At 62.0% G+C, this 15,693-nt stretch overlaps 3 protein-coding genes across 4 annotated transcripts; 2 read left to right on the forward strand and 1 right to left on the reverse strand.

Annotated features, from left to right (window-relative positions):
• Window positions 1-4,830: 4,830 nt before the first annotated feature.
• Window positions 4,831-9,119, forward strand: MFAP1 (microfibril associated protein 1). Its single transcript, XM_048317263.1, has 9 exons — window positions 4,831-4,998; window positions 5,114-5,333; window positions 5,940-6,072; window positions 6,372-6,559; window positions 6,988-7,096; window positions 7,167-7,327; window positions 7,573-7,732; window positions 8,209-8,298; window positions 8,420-9,119. Exons 1-9 carry the CDS (start codon window positions 4,920-4,922, stop codon window positions 8,600-8,602), a joined length of 1,323 nt encoding a protein of 440 aa, XP_048173220.1. The 5' UTR covers window positions 4,831-4,919; the 3' UTR covers window positions 8,603-9,119.
• Window positions 9,120-9,479: 360 nt separating this feature from the next.
• Window positions 9,480-10,570, reverse strand: HYPK (huntingtin interacting protein K). The gene is made up of 4 exons (XM_048317265.1): window positions 10,359-10,570; window positions 10,125-10,180; window positions 9,836-9,887; window positions 9,480-9,638 (listed from the first exon to the last, which is right to left on the reverse strand). Exons 1-4 carry the CDS (start codon window positions 10,542-10,544, stop codon window positions 9,543-9,545), a joined length of 390 nt encoding a protein of 129 aa, XP_048173222.1. The 5' UTR covers window positions 10,545-10,570; the 3' UTR covers window positions 9,480-9,542.
• Window positions 10,571-11,113: 543 nt separating this feature from the next.
• On the forward strand, window positions 11,114-15,552 carry SERINC4 (serine incorporator 4). Of its 2 annotated transcripts, XM_048317262.1 has the most exons (12): window positions 11,114-11,785; window positions 11,891-12,022; window positions 12,454-12,632; window positions 12,735-12,814; window positions 12,909-13,002; window positions 13,065-13,276; window positions 13,550-13,645; window positions 13,717-13,843; window positions 14,088-14,160; window positions 14,366-14,417; window positions 14,523-14,679; window positions 14,982-15,552. In XM_048317262.1, exons 1-12 carry the CDS (start codon window positions 11,735-11,737, stop codon window positions 15,196-15,198), a joined length of 1,470 nt encoding a protein of 489 aa, XP_048173219.1. In that variant the 5' UTR covers window positions 11,114-11,734; the 3' UTR covers window positions 15,199-15,552. The 2 variants fall into 2 exon arrangements, with proteins under 2 accessions (XP_048173219.1, XP_048173218.1); XM_048317261.1 differs by having other exon boundaries at window positions 11,115-11,785; window positions 14,366-14,679.
• Window positions 15,553-15,693: the final 141 nt, after the last annotated feature.

Raw genomic sequence — 15,693 nt, forward strand, 5'->3', positions numbered from 1 at the left:
AGCAATCACACAGGAAACAGTCACCTTGGTAACCGAGATGCTGAGAACAGCCCAGAAAATCTAGCACAGGGCAGGTTGCTGTGCTAAATTGGGTTAGTTCTGCAGGGCAGCACCCTGGCCACAGGTATTCAGGCTGGGCCGCCCCTGGCACCCTGGGGCTGTGGTGCCCCAGGCCCACCTTCAGGGCCACAGTCCTGCCAAGGGGGGGAGAAGGCACCTACCAGACAGGCAGCACTCACCCCAGTGTCACTGCAGCATGCTCAGGAGTCGTCCCTGCAGCTGGCAAGCCCAGGCCGGCCCTTGGGGGCACAGGGAACCGGCTGTGCCCTGTGGCGTTATATGGACAATACACGGACAGGGGCAGGTCCGGAGCTAGAGTCCAGACGGGTGGTGGGAGGGAGGATGGGAGGTGGGCTGCCTGCCCCACCCATGCACCTTATCTCTAGATGCCTCCTTTGGGCGCTGGCAGCCGTGCCTAGGCAGGTGAGGAGCTGCGGTGCTGAGGAGAGGAGCTGACAAAGGGCCCTTGTCACCACGGGCTTATCGCGGTGCTGCGGGGCAGGCAGGCAGGAAATACCGCGCTCTTACGTAAACCACTGGCCTGGGACCCGCGCTGACCCCACAGCTCGGCCAAAGAAAACGCCTGCGTCGGGAAGCACCGGGCTGCAGGTGGCACAACGCCACGGACGGGGAAGAGACCTGCTGTCCTAGCAGCCCCCTGGGGCCCAGCTGCAGAAAGAGGCAGAGAGTGAGGGCACCAGCATGGATCTGAGCAGCTGCTGTGCCCCACTCACCTCACAGGGCTGCCAGGCACCCCTCTCTACCCCCAGCCACAATGCAGCAAGGGGGTGAAGCAGCTACTGCAGCTCATCTGCCAGGATCATGGACCCTCCTCTCAGACTTGGGGACCATGGCTCAGAGGCACCAGCGCACCCCACGAGACAGCAGGAGAAGCTGCTCCTTGTGGCAGTGCCCAGCAAACTGGCAGCACTACTGCCAGCCAGCCATACTGTCCCATCCTGCAAGGTCTGCTCTACCAGGATCCCCTGGGGCTCTCACTACAGCCACAGGGGCCAAACTGCTCACTGGGGCTGGGAGAGAGCCCCCCACACTGCCCTTCATCGAGCACACTCTGTGGTGTGGCTTGGCTGCGCACACAATCAATAGAAACCCACTTCATGGAAAAACCATGTCCATTTTTAGCTTTCAGGTTGCAGAGATTGCACAAGCCCAACAGTGATACAACTGCCTATCTGCCTAAGCTCCCTGGGAGGCAGAGCAGCACGGAGCTGCACCCCTGCCTGCAGGCACCCCAGCCTGGGGGACCTGCAGGATTGCAGGTGAAAGCAGCCAGTGAGTGGGCAACAGCAAAGGAAGGGCAGAGAGCCCACCCAGAGAAACCAGCAGAGAAAAACAAGTAACAGGCAGCAACAGCAGGCAGAAATATCTGGACAGACCAAATCAATACCTGAAGGTTTACCCAGCACAGAGCAGCCTGCCCCCATGCCAGCAGAGGTGAGCCCACAGCCCCTCTGCTGTGCTGTCCAGCCCTCTCCCTGCACACATCCTCACACTCTCCCGCAGCTGAGGCTGCAGTCCCTTTCCCTGCAGTCTCTCCAGTCCACCTCCTCCCCTCCACATTGGATACTACCAGCAGGCCCTTTGGTGCCCAGGGAGATGGGACTGCCATGGCCCAGGCAGGATCTGTGCTCCACAGGGTCCTGCTGGCTCCAGCGCCTCTATTAATCTCTGGCTCCCAGACACAACATCTCACTGTAGCCACATGCAGGGATGTGAGCCCAGCCCAAACACCCTGACCTTGGCTTGCAGCTGCAGATACAAACAGCAGCTGCTCAAGGTGGGTTCTGTAACTATCTGCCTTAGGCTTTGTCAGCAGCAGTCCTAATGCTGCCAAGGTATAGATCCACAGCCTAGTCTGGCTCTGCCCCTGCTCTGGGCTGCAGGATGTGCCCTTCCATCACCTGTCCTGTGACAGCACCCTGTCATCACCTGCTGTGCAGGTGCAGGCATATCCTTGCCCAGCCCAAATCCATAAGGTGCCTGTGGCACTTGGGGGGTTCCACACAAGTGACACGCACAGGAACACAAGCACACATGTGCAGGGGACACCAGGCTGGGAGCCCACTTGCAGCCCAGCAGTAGGAATGCCGTGTGCCCATGGGCTTCGGTGGGCTGGGGAGGGGGTGCTTGCAGGCACGGACACACAAACCCAGCCCAAAGACAAGCAGGTGCGGCTGGCACAGCACTGAGGGGCAGACTCGCCCATGCTCCAGGCTTACTCATGGAGCGGCTGCCAGCCTTCCATGGCCCCCAGGAAGGGGGGCTCAGCCCCACGAAGTGCCTCCCCTCCCACCACAGCCTAGCTGCCAACTGCCAAGTGCTGCAGAGCCAAGATGTCAGCAGCCACTGCACTGGGGAAAGGGAACATGGGGCAAAGAGACATCACAGTGAAGGGCGTCTTCCTGCCATGGCCTCCAGCACCTGCAGCCACAGAACTGAAGGCATTTCCCTGTTTGTCCAGGTCTTTAGTTTTGCTTCACCTGAATGGGACAGTATCTCCTTTGTGTGCAATCCCCAAGCTTCCTCTTACCTACTTGGCCAACTGTTTCTCCAAGTCCTGTTAAAGCTTACTCCTTGCCACGTGGCACAGGACTCACCAGGTGGGAACACACTGTGACAACCCTCAACATTAACAACATAAACACAGAGCGAGTGCTCTGGTTGTCATCTGGACTCAAAGGCCAGAAGCACACCAACAAGCTCACAGATCCACTCTTGCTCATTCCTGGCAGAGGCTGTAGGTGCTGTAGGATTATAAAGGCATGGATGCCTCAGTTGCTCAGGCAAACCACCAGCTTCAGGGCATCAAGGGAGCCCTGCAAACCCTGTCCCATGAAGGGACACACTGAAGCAGGAGAGCCCTGGACAGAGCCCCCATTTCTGCCGCAGGCAGAAATAGGTCTGTATGGAGGGCGCTGCAGGGAGACCCTTCCCCAGAATTAGAGCAGGGACTGAGTTGGGATGCCAGGCACAACCAGCTGGTGCTGCAAGGGGCTGGGCCCACCTGCCACCACACCTGGGGCAGCCACCCCTGCCTGCAGCCTGGCTGGAACGTGGTCACCCAACTGGATCTGCCCAGCCCTGGCATTTCTGTAGGCAAAGGAGAGTCCCCCAGGAGAGAGCCAACATCCGTGGTGGCCTTGGAACCTCTGCAGCCACTTCTGGGACCAGACCAGGGTGGTACTGCTACCAAGAATTGTGTCTGCTCTCCCCTAGACTGGCTGCAGGAGATGCTGCCAGATGGACATCTCCCAGCCCAGACCAAGGACACTAAAACACTTCCCTGTACTCCCTTAGGGATCGTGCTCCAGTGCTGACCCACCAACTGGAAAAGCACATGTGCATTGGGCTTTCCTGGCTGTCAGTGCTGGCCTCACCCTACATGGCCTCTGCCACACAAGCACGAGAGCACCCACTCCAGTATTGCCCGTGCACTGTTAAAGCATAGCTCTGCCCCTCCGCTTCCTAAATTTCCCTGCCAGCAAGCAGATTTCATGGGAGATAAAACCTCTTCCTTAAAACCTCTTCCTTTCTTCGTAGAAGCCGGCAGAAGGTAGCAGGTAGAAGGCGGCAGATGTGGCCATAGTGGCTTGTGATGCAGTTTTACCCAACTTAAGAGAAACGATTCTCTTCTGCGGCAGGATGCGCACACAGGGACATCCTGCACCAGCCACTCGCTTCGACACTGTGAAGCCTCGCACTTCGCGGAAGCCTAGACATGCTGACACAGGCAGCACCGGGCTGCTTACGGAAACCCCCCTACGAAGCAGCGGTGGCCGCAGCCTTTCCCCACAGACATGTCACCACACCCGTGCCACCGGGGTTCCCAGGAGCTCCCCCAGCCCCGCTCTGCAGCACGGCGGAGGGTCCTGCCTCACCGGCAGCAGCTACGCCTCCTGGCGCTGGCCAGGCCGAGGGCTATGGGGGACACGTGGCTGAGCGGGAGCTATTTGTCCTTGCTGCCCGGGAGGCGGGGAGCCAGGCACCAGCACCGGGGCTTGGTGGGGCTGGCTGGCAGCGAGCAGAGCAGGAAGACTGGGGCCAGGGCTGGCTCCGGCTGTCGGGAGCAAGTGGGACGGCCTGTTGTGCCGCGCTGCAGGGAGGAACTGCACGGCTTTGGCAGCAGCCACGGCCACCTAACCCCCGCTCTGCCCCGGGCACAGCACAGACACACCAGCCCTACTGTGCACCAAGCGAGCAGCGGTTTTCCCAGGCTTTGCCGGGGAAATTCGGCACAGGAATTTGCCAGACGCCGGACGTTTCCCACGGCTCAGCGAGTTGACCCTGAGCCCTCGGTGTTGCAGCAGTGGCCGGCTCAGATCCAGCCCCGCACGGAACACTCCCTGCCCGAGCGGGTGGGCGGCAGCAGAGACGGCCGGGCCCGCAGAGTCCCAGCGCCGCTCAGACACGGCCCGAGGCGCCAGGCGAGCAGCAGAGCACCGTCGCGGCGCTGCCCGGTGCCCCCGCCGTCCGATGGCCGCTCGGCCGGTGCCTCGCCCTGACGCCCCGTGGATGGCGGAAAACCCGCACCGTGCGGGAGGGAACGGAACCTCTGCTGGCCCAAGGCGGATGCCGAAACGACCGGGCACTCTCCCTGCCACCCAGCCCCAGCGTCCGGCGCACCCCGGGCCGGGCCGAAACGCAGGCACAGGGGCAGAGCCAGAGTCCCGGTCCCGGTCCCCTCGGAGTGACCCCGGGCCGAACGTCACTTCCGGCCTCCGGCACGGTCCCGGTCGCGGCGGAAGCGACAGAGGTTCCGGTTCCGGGTGAGCGCTCGAGGCGCCGTTGTCAGCGGCACCGCTCGACTCGACTCGCCCCGGCCTCCGCCCGCCGCCACCATGTCGGTCCCCAGCGCCCTCATGAAGCAGCCGCCGATCCAGTCCACGGCGGGCGCCGTGCCCGTCCGCAACGAGAAGGGTGAGCTGGGGGGCCGGGGCTCAGCGGGGTGGCCGGAGGGGCGCAGGGCCGGGGCTGGGCCCGGGGCGGCGGAGGCGCGGGGCCGAGACCCCCGGTGACGGCACGGCGCCCGCAGGCGAGCTGTCCATGGAGAAGGTGAAGGTGAAGCGGTACGTGTCGGGCAAGCGGCCTGACTACGCACCCATGGAGTCCTCGGAGGAGGAGGACGAGGAGTTCCAGTTCATCAAGAAGGCGAAGGAACAAGAGGTCGAGCCCGAGGAGCAGGAGGAGGAACTGGCCAACGACCCCCGGCTCCGGCGCCTCCAGAACCGCATCGCCGAGGATGTGGAGGAGCGGTGAGTGCTGGGTCAGGCAAGAGCTGAGCCCCCTTCGCCTGTCTGGGGCTGGGACTCTGCTCTGCTGTGCTGCAGGGAGAAACTGCACAGAGTGGGAGCTGGGAACATTGTCCAGGCAGTGCGGGAGAGTCTGTGTCTTCTCATATCCACACTGCAGTGTGCCTTGGGCTGCTTTCCAACCAGGAGCCAGCCAGTGCAGCCCATGTCCGGGTGCATTTGGATGGATGGTAATAAAAACACGCTCCAAAATTGAAATTAGTGCAGCCTGCTGAGGCTCAGGGTAGTGAAGGAGGGATGGTGTCTCACGAAATGTACTCTGGGCAGGGACCACTGAGTGCTGTTTGCCTCCTGTGGAGCTGCTGGTGGTTTTGTTTCCTGTAACAAGGAGTCTTCTCACTGAGAACTCCATTCTTACTTGGAGCATGGACAGGGAAGAGCTGCCAGTGCCCAGCCACTGCACCCTCCTGGGAGAGAACATAGCAGTTCTAGCTCTGTTTGTCAGTCCCAGTGCTTACCATGGCCTTGCTAGAAACAATTTGTGAACAGTCACCTTCCTGTAGCCTCCTTACGTTCCAAGTGCCATGGGTTAGCTGGGGTCTCTCACAGGCTGGCAAGACACCGCAAAATCGTGGAACCTGAAGTGGTTGGAGAAAGCGATTCAGAAGTGGAGGGGGGAGAAGCTTGGCGCCTGGAACGGGAGGACACCAGTGAAGAGGAAGAGGAAGAGATTGATGATGAGGTGCGTTTGCAGAGCCAGATAATGGGCCTAGGAAAGCTGGAAGGGCACAGGCTGGACCTGTCCTTTGCATGGATATGTGGGCTGTCTGATGTATCTGGACAAGTGTCACACCTGGCCATGACTTAACTGGTGGGTCACCGTCCTCTGGCATGGGACAGGACACTGGGGGAGGCCACCCCACATCCAGAGAGGCAGGTGTATCTTCAAAAAGCTAACACTCCAGACATCACATGTGTTTGACAGGAGAGAGAAATGGTGGCAAGGCTGGCCTCCGACTGCTCTGTGCTTGTCCCCATTAGGAGATTGAGCGTCGGCGTGGGATGATGCGTCAGCGAGCACAGGAGAGGAAAACTGAAGAGATGGAAGTGATGGAATTGGAAGATGAGGGTCGGTCTGGAGAAGAGTCTGAGTCAGAGTCTGAGTATGAGGAGTACACGGACAGCGAAGATGAAATGGAGCCACGTCTCAAACCTGTCTTTATCCGCAAGTAGGTGATGGAACTGCGCGGGCTGGCCCTGGGATGCGGGAGTCAGAAGCTGGGGGCCAAGCAGACCCTGCTGCCATGGTCTCTTCTCACTGTGAGGAAGCCATTCACCTCCTTGGGGTGGGGCAGGATGATGACAGCCTGGCAGGGCACAGCTAGGGAGCAAGGGGCAATCCCTGCACCCACAGCCCTGTATCAGTTGCATTGGGTTGCTGTGTGATCAGGCTGTGGAGTGTGACTGGAGCCCTTGGGCAAGGGCCATATGGTGACAAAGGGACGTGCTAGCCCCCAGAAAGAGGAGAGCGCTGGGACTTGACCTGTCCTTGGAGAGGGCAATGGCTGAAAGCAGCTGCAGTGTGGGAGCCAGTGAGAGGCTGAGTGGCTGCACTGGCTCATGGAAGGGCTGAAGGCTCTTGTGGCCCTGCTCTCAGGAAGGACCGGATCACAGTTCAAGAGAGAGAAGCAGAAGCTCTGAAGCAGAAGGAGCTGGAGCAGGAGGCAAAGAGGATGGCAGAGGAGAGGCGCAAGTACACACTTAAGGTATGTAGGGGTGGGCTGGAGGCTGGGGGGGGCAGTCACTGCAGCAAGCTTAGCTTGGACCTCACTGCAGATTGTAGAAGAGGAAGCGAAGAAGGAGCTGGAGGAGAACAAGCGCTCACTGGCAGCACTGGATGCACTTGATACAGATGATGAGAATGATGAGGAGGAGTACGAGGCCTGGAAAGTCCGTGAGCTGAAGCGTATCAAACGAGACCGCGAAGAACGAGAAGCGTGAGTATTGTCTGGTAGACGTGAGGCTGAGAGCCCGCAGGCAGGTGAAGCACCTTTTCCTCAGGCTGCCCTTCAGCAGCAGAGTCCTAGCTGGACTGAATACCCAGAGCCCCTCCTGCCCGCCCTTGGGGTGCCTTTGCTCCCCAGCAGTAAATGTGTAAACTCTCAGGCGCTGGCTGGTGACAGCCTCTCTCCCAGGAGGTGCTGTGGGAACACAGGGTCTCAGGGGCTTCTCTCCCACCCAGCATGGAGAAGGAGAAGGCAGAGATCGAGCGTATGCGGAACCTGACAGAGGAGGAGCGCCGGGCTGAGCTCCGGGCCAATGGCAAAGTCATCACCAACAAGGCAGTGAAGGGCAAATACAAATTCCTGCAGAAGTACTACCACCGCGGTGCCTTCTTCATGGTGAGTGTGCTGAGGGCCACGCATGGCTGCACTGGCTGCAGGTGTGAGACCACAGGGGCACCTTTCCTCTGTGGGGAGCCTCCCCTCTCCCACGGTGCCCTGGGGCTGGGGGTGCCCCTGGGACAAGAGTCAACCTTCAGAGGCAGCTTGGGGCTGAAGCTGACCCAGAGTGACCTCACCAGAGCATGTCACATTGGGGCTTCCCAGTTGAAATGGAGCTGAAGCTGCAGAGCTGTCCCTGTGCTGCTGTTTGGGCTGACAGACCCAGCCAGAACCAAGTCAGGTCTGCATGGGCCACTGGAGAAGCAGCCTAGGGAACAATGCTCACGTCCTCCACTCCAGCAGGAGTTAATAGGGCTGCAAGTACTGTGGCAGCTCTGGCAGAGCAGCAATATGACCTTCAGGAAGCTTTCCCCCACTGCTGCCAAGACTTGCTGGAACCTTTTAGGCTGAGCAGGTGTGTCCTTCTCCTGCAGGATGAGGATGAGGAGGTGTACAAGAGGGACTTCAGTGCTCCAACTCTTGAGGACCACTTCAACAAGACCATCCTGCCCAAAGTCATGCAGGTGGGTGTGCTGGCAGAAGGTGCCCAGCTCATGTGCCAAGAGGTGGGAGTTCTGGGCAGGGGGGAGCAGCAGGTCCTGCATCCCTCCTGAACAGCTGCTCACAAGTTCTTCTGCTCCCCAGGTCAAGAACTTTGGGCGCTCGGGGCGGACAAAGTACACGCACTTGGTGGACCAGGACACCACCTCCTTTGACTCAGCCTGGGGCCAGGAGAGTGCGCAGAACACCAAGTTCTTTAAGCAGAAGGCAGCGGGTGTGCGAGATGTCTTTGAGAGACCCTCAGCCAAGAAACGAAAAACGACCTAAGGGCATGGGCAGGAGGGTCTGGTGTGGCTGATGCTGGCAGGAGGGCACTGCTCTGCCAGAGCCTGGGCAGGGCCAGAAGGGACATGTTCCAGGACTCCTGTGGTGGCAAGCCCTTCTCCTGCCTGTACCATGCCTACCCTGAAGCAGTGTCCCACTCCTCGTGCTGAGCAGACCCGATGGGCTCCTTGCCCATGCACTGTGGAGAATGATGGCCTGTGGTGCTGGCCAGGCTGGTGGCCACACGATGTCCCAGCAATGGCCACCCTGGAACCTTGGCAGTGCCCAGCACATTGCAGCAGCACCCCTGGCTCCAGCACATCCACTTCTGGAGGAATTACAGGACTTTTGCACCCATCTGGTCTACAACCCCTTGCTTGTACTGTCCCTGGTGTCAGTCTGGGCCCTGTTTTGGGCTGGTCAGTGGTGACCCCATCTCCTCACCCTGTTCCTGCAGGGCTTGGCTTTTCTACCTGTGTGGGGTGGGAGGGTTTGATTAAAGATTTGATTTTCTTACATACTCTGGGCCCATTCTTCTCACAGATGTGGCCATCTGTTCTGTGTCTTCCTTGTGAGCCATGGTGAGCTGGGGCAGCACAGGAGGCACCAGCGTAGGCAGGGCATGCATGAGCAGCCATCATCACTGCCTCAGGCCTGTGCCTGGGCCTGTCCAGCCTGTGCTGCCCCGGGGGCAGAGATCAAAAGAGGAGAGAGCGGTATGTCTCAGTGCTCAGGCAGATCACTGTCCTGCTCCAGTCACAGGGGTGTCCAGCTGCCACTGCCAACACAATACCACATGGCTGGGTTCCACTTGTGGGTACCACGCACCCAGGGCCAGGGGCATGTGCTCAGCCCTGCGTAGACCAGAAAGACAGCCCAGTCCCACCAGTGCCTTTATTGGTATGGCAAGAGGCCCATGCCTGGCAGCCCGTGGCCACCCAGCTCAGTTGGTGAGGGTGATAAGAGCCTCCACCACGTTGCCCATGTGCTCGCGCAGGCTGCGCTCTGCTGCGGCCCGTGATATTTCCATCTCCGTCATCTGCAGAAAAACAGCCCCAGCCCCGTACAGCAGCCGCAGGGCCCCACGGGCCGGGCGGGGTGCAGTGGGGGACACCCACCCGTGGGGACACCTGACCGGCCTCAGGACAGGCATGCACTGGCCTCCTCCATGGGTGCAGTTTCGCACCCAAGATTTGGGACACGTCACAGCCTGCCTGGGGTCCCGCCCCTACTCACAATCAGCTCTAGGTCCTCCTTCTTGATGGTCACTTTTGCCAGTTCTTTCTCCCTACAACAAGAGACGGACAAACCTCCGGTGACCAACATTCCCCGCTGGCCACTGTCCCGGTGCTCCCTCGGCCGTGCGGCGGGCAGGAGCGACCCCTCGCAGCAGTGTGGAATGTGTGCTGGGAGGGGGCCGGGGAAGGGCCGGGATGTCAGACCGCTGAGCAGACGCCCGGGTCGTGTCCCGAGTGGTGACAAGTTGCAAGATAGGCACTGCCCCGGAGCGAGCGCGGACGGTTACCTCTCCTGCTTCGCTTTCTGCTCCCGGGACCTCCGGTCTCCGATCACCGACATAGCCTGCCAGAACGAGCGCGGTCACCCCGCTGCGCGGCACCGGGCGGGTCAGCGCCACGCCGGCGGCACGGGCACCGGCACCGGGACGGGCGTGCAGGCGCGGCGGTCAGCGCCCGGCTCGGCCCCGCTGCAGGCAGCGCCCGGCCTCCCACCCTGGCCCGGTCCCGTCCCGCCGCCGCACCGTCTCCAGGTTGGAGCTCTGGATCTCCTTCTCCTCCGCGTAGTCCGTGACGCGCTCCAGGTCCGCCGCGCCGCTATCGTGCTTCCGCGGCTTCTCGGCCGCGCGGCCGCCCGCCCCATCGCTGCCGCCGCCGGAGCCGTTCGGCTCCGTCTCCAGCTCCAGCTCCACATCGCCCTCCGCCGCCATCCCGCCGCCGCCGCGGCCCGCTTCCGGTCACGTGCGCCGCCGGCCGAGCCAGCGAGCGGCGCGCGCCGCCACAAGCGAGCGGGGGCCGGGCCGGGTCCGCCCCGCAGCCCGGGCCCGCCCCCGGGCCTGGCCCCGCCGAGCCGTCACATTCAGCGCTCTCGGGGCTCCGGGCACGTTGGAGCTAGCAGGGCCGGCACTCCCGGGCTTTCGGGCAGCTCGATAGCGGCGGGAACCCGGCGCTGCCGAGGCGCGGAGCCAGACCGGGCGGGCGCAGCCCCGCCGCTGCCCGCGAGTGCCCGCTGCTGGAAAACGGGGGTTGCCGGGCCAGCGACCCCGATATGGCTCCCACCGCTGCCACACGGGTGGTCGGACGAGCCAGGCCACAGCGGGGCCCTGGCCGGGTCCCCGGGCGCTGCCGGGGGCGAGAGGCAGCTGGGCTGTGGCTGTGCTCCCCCTAGCCCTGGTGCTGGGCCCCGGCTGCCCCGGGCACAGGCGGGTCCGCCCCCGCCGCTCCCTTGGCGCACGCGTGTCAGATGTCACCCACCCACGCGATGGGGACAGCGCGTCCCTCGTGCCGGGCTGTGCCCCACGCTGTGTGTGGTACCGGGGACACGGGGGATCTGTGTCACCGCCGCTGCAGCCGCGACCCCGGCATCCGCCGTGTCAGGCCTCTGCCAGCACAAAGCCCGAATGGCTGTAGAGCAGCTGAAGAAAGGTGACGCCAGCCCCAGCACAGTGCCCCCTGTATATCCTTGCTCGTCCTCAGCTCCTGCCGACCCTGGGGCATCCTGCTACCCGCTGGATGTGCTTCATGCCGTCCCACTACCCAGTGAGGTACCTGTGTCCCTTGGGCGCTTCTGTGTCCGGGGCTGCTTCAGCCCTTCAGTAAAACCCATATCCTCCATACACCTGTATGGCACTGCTATGGGATCAGGAAGACATCGTGTGTAGACCCCACATGCCCCTCATGCAAGCTCATATCCAGGCCACCTGCCATGGCCTCGCCCTGCCCAATGAGGCGCCGGGGTCTGGGCAGGGTTGCCCATGGCCAGGAGTCACTGGGCAGTGCCCATGGAGCACCCCAGGGGTGGCTGCCTGGAGGGAGCAGTGAGCAGATGGCAGGGCGGGCCGAGCTGACAATCCCCTAATCCCATCAATGCCGCAGGCGCTGAGCAGAGCCGAGCTGGGCCATGGCGGGCACACGGGCACGCGGGCACCTCCTGCACCCGCTGCTCTTCCAGGTGGGACTTGGGGTCTGGCGGGACTGGGAGCATGGCTGGGAGCGAGGCTGGGTGGGGAGAGTGTGCTGGCCCCTTGGGATCCTCACTGACCCTGCCCCTTCCCAGCTCTGCTGTGGTTGTCACGGGCTCCGTGTGTCCACGAGCACACGTATCCTCTACACGCTCCTGCATGTCCTGGCCTCTGCTGTGTGCTGCCTCATGCTGTCCCGCACCGTGGCCCAGGCTATCACGGAAAAGGTGACAGAGGGAGCTGGGACACCCAGGGTACTGGGGGTCCCAGGGGTGCTGGGGATCTCAAGGGTACCATGAGTTCTGGGGATACTGGGGTGCCAGGCACCTCGAGGCACCCAGGGGTATGCAGGGGAGCACTGGGTATGCCAGAATTGCCAGGGGCGTCAGGAGTACTGGGATTCTGGGGATATTGGCATGCTAGGATAGTAACAGGGCTGCTGGGAGTGCCAAGGGTACTGGAGGTGCCAAGGGGGACGGGGTGCCAGGGGGACCAAAGTTGCAGGATTTGCCTGGCGTGCTGGGCGTCCCAGGGTACTGGGGAAGGTATTGGGAATGGTGGGAATATTGAATATTTGGATGTGCTGGATGCCGTGGGCACTGGGGGGTGCTGGGTGGACACACCAGCAGCCCTGTCCCATTAACCACCGTGCCTGCAGGTGCCCTTCTCGGTGGTGCTGTGCCAACACCTGCCCGGGGGCACAGACTGCGAGTGGCTGGTGGGCTCCTCGGCTGTGTACCGGGTCTGTTTTGGCACTGCCTGCTTCCACCTGGCACAGGCTGCCCTGCTGCTCAACGTGCGCTCCAGCTCTGACTGCCGTGCGCAGCTCCACAATGGGTAGGGATGGGCCACGGGGCTGGGACAGGGTGTCCTGGGATGGGGCTGCCCTGGGGTGGGGCTGTCAGGGGTTCTATCCTACTGACGCTAACTACCCTGCAGGTTCTGGCTCCTGAAGCTGCTGGTGCTGGTGGGCCTCTGGGCTGCCAGTTTCTTCATCCCTGAGGACAACTTCATCCAAGGTGTGTTCCCCACCCTGCCTGAGCTGGCACCCTGGGCGCCCCTTTTGGCCCCCATCTGCCCTGTGCCATCTCCACCTCTGCCCTCTTCCCCCAGCCTGGCACTACATAGGTGTCTGTGGGGGCTTCGCCTTCATTCTCATCCAGCTGGTGCTGATCACAGCCTTTGCACACACCTGGAACAAGAACTGGTGAGTGCTGGGGTGCCGGGTGGGTACTTGCCCACCGCCACCGCTCACCCACTCTTCCGCAGGCTGACAGGCGCTGCCCAGGACAAGCGCTGGTATCTGGCTGTGCTGCTGGCCACAGCCACCTTCTACACCCTTGCCTCTGCCGCCTTCTCCTTCCTCTACAAGTTCTACACCCACCCAGCCGCCTGCCACCTCAACAAAGCGCTGCTTGCGATCAATGGCAGCCTCTGTGGCATCATGTCCTTCATCTCCATTACGCCATGCATGCGGCTCAGTGAGTATCAGACAGCACAGCATGGCAGAGGCTGCCGTGCTGCATGGCCAGCTATGTCCTGGGCTGCAGATGACTGTGGGCCCCAGCTCAGGGCCAGCACTTGGGCTCTGGAGGAGAACCCAGCTCCGCAGGGTTCCTGCTGGCCCCTCCTTTACCTTGGTGCAAGGCATTGGCCAGGGGAGTGTCAGGAGGGCGCAGGGCCCAGTCAGAGCCCATCTGCCAGCTCATGGCACTCCAGGAACTCCAGTAACACCTCTGTCCCCACTCTTGCAGAGCAGCCGCGGTCAGGGCTGCTGCAGTCCTCGATCATCAGCTGCTATGTGATGTACCTCACCTTCTCTGCACTGTCCAGCCGTCCCCCAGAGAGAGGTGGGTGTCCCTGTCCACCACCAGCAGTCCCCACCATGATGCATGCCCTTCTCACCTCCACCTCCTCGCAGTGCTCTACAAGGGGCAGAACCTCACCGTGTGCTTCCCGGCGGTCCAGCAGGATGAGCTGCAGACAGAGGACACCACCGTCGCCGTGCTGGGTGCTGCTATCATGTATGCCTGCGTGCTCTTTGCATGGTGCGTGTAGCCTGCCTGGGCACAGCCAGCCCAACCAGCACCACGTGGGAACCCCATCCCCATGGCCAGCAGAGCCAGGAAGTCCCAAGGGGTGGCAGGACAAGAGCAAGTGGGGCATTGGTGGGCGGCCAGGGGCAGCACAGCAGACCTCCTGTGGCTGTGGGGAATCCATGGGGCAAGCTGGGAGCCTGGCACAGGGTGATGGGTGCCTGTGTTATGATTTCTGCCTCTCTCCTGGGCACAGCAATGAAGCCTCCTACCTTGCTGAGGTCTTTGGGCCCCTCTGGATGGTCAAAGTCTACAGCTTTGAGTTTAAAGTGAGTATGGATGCAGTTGTGCTCCATGTCATCCTGCTATGGGCACCCCAGACCCACCACCTAAAGGCCCTGTCCCAGCCCCAGAGAGGAGCAGGTCTGTCTAGCCAAGCACAGAGAGCTGCCCACACCACCTGCCCTGGTGTTAGGCAGGGCTCAGCCCAGCCACAGTGGCCACAGGGCTGTCACCACTCTGCTCTCCCTGCAGAAACCTTCCTGCTGCTTCTGCTGCCCTGAGAATATGGAGGAGGAGCTGAAAGGTGACTGCAGTGTCCGTGTGGGAGAGTGGGCAGAGCCTGTGTCCCAGCCTGGGAGTGCTGGCAAGGGAGGGATGCAGGAGCTGTCATGCCCCCACACTCTCCCAGACAGCAACCATACATGTGAGCAAGTGGAGGAGAGTGCCAGGGGACAGTTCATCATCCAGGATGAGCAGGACCGGGTGGTCTACAGCTACTCAGCTTTCCACTTTGTCTTCTTCCTTGCCTCGCTCTACGTTATGATGACACTCACCAACTGGTTCAGGTAGGGCCCTGTGCTGCTGCCCAGCCCTCCCTGCTCTCACTCCAAACCCCTGTGCCAAGCCAGGTGATGGTATGACCGAGATAGCGCCTGCTGGGGATGCTCAGGGCTCTGTGCCCGCAGACCTGCACCGCTCCAGTGGCAGCTGTGCAGTGCAGCAAAAAGGGCTGGAGGGCCCATGGCAAAATGACATGCCCAGGGACACATGGCCATTGGGACACAGGGTGGCCTGGTGGCTGCAGCTGGCACTGGAACCCCCTGTGTTGGCATCCCTGGTGCATCCAGTGTCTGCCCTCTCCCACCAGCTACGAGAATGTGGTGCTGGAGACCACCTTCACGCATGGCAGCTGGTCAACCTTCTGGGTGAAGGTGTCCTCGTGCTGGGTTTGTGTCCTGCTCTACCTGTGGCTGCTGCTGAGCCCCTTCTGCCTCCATGGCTCCCCACAGCACCGGTGCGGCAGTACAGGGTCGCGCATCGTGCGGCGCCGACGTGCTCCACAGCGCATCAACGTCTCCACATAGTCCCTGCCAGGACAAACTCTGCCTGGGGCTGGTCCCTGCCGTGCCCTGTGCCTGTGCCCTGGCCCTGCTTGGTCCTCCTGGCCTCCCCTGAGACCCCATCCCAGGAGAAAGCAGCATCTGAGAGCCTGAGGGGAACCCTGGGAGGTGGATGCTGCCTGGGATACTGGCCCTGTGCTGAGCCAGGGCCACCCAAAGAGCCAGAGCAAGCTGGTGGCAGGTGCTCAGCCCACAGCCTGGTTGCCCTGGTTCCATGGGGTGCACTGGGGGAGCAGGGCTCTGTCCCAGCTGCCATGCCATGGTGCATTCACTGTAAATACCTGCTTCAATACATTTTTATATAAAATTCTGAACTGAGCCTGTGCTATTGCCCCATGCAGGCCGCTGCAATGGGGAAGAGGGGAGGGGGTGCCTGCAGTGCCCAAGCACTGGCCACACAACAGCTACAGCTGAGGACACCTTCAGGGTGGCTCTGCTGGAGAGGGGGGACAAGCAGGG

Source organism: Corvus hawaiiensis, chromosome 13 (assembly GCF_020740725.1).
Source record: "Corvus hawaiiensis isolate bCorHaw1 chromosome 13, bCorHaw1.pri.cur, whole genome shotgun sequence".
Classification (NCBI taxonomy): domain Eukaryota; kingdom Metazoa; phylum Chordata; class Aves; order Passeriformes; family Corvidae; genus Corvus; species Corvus hawaiiensis.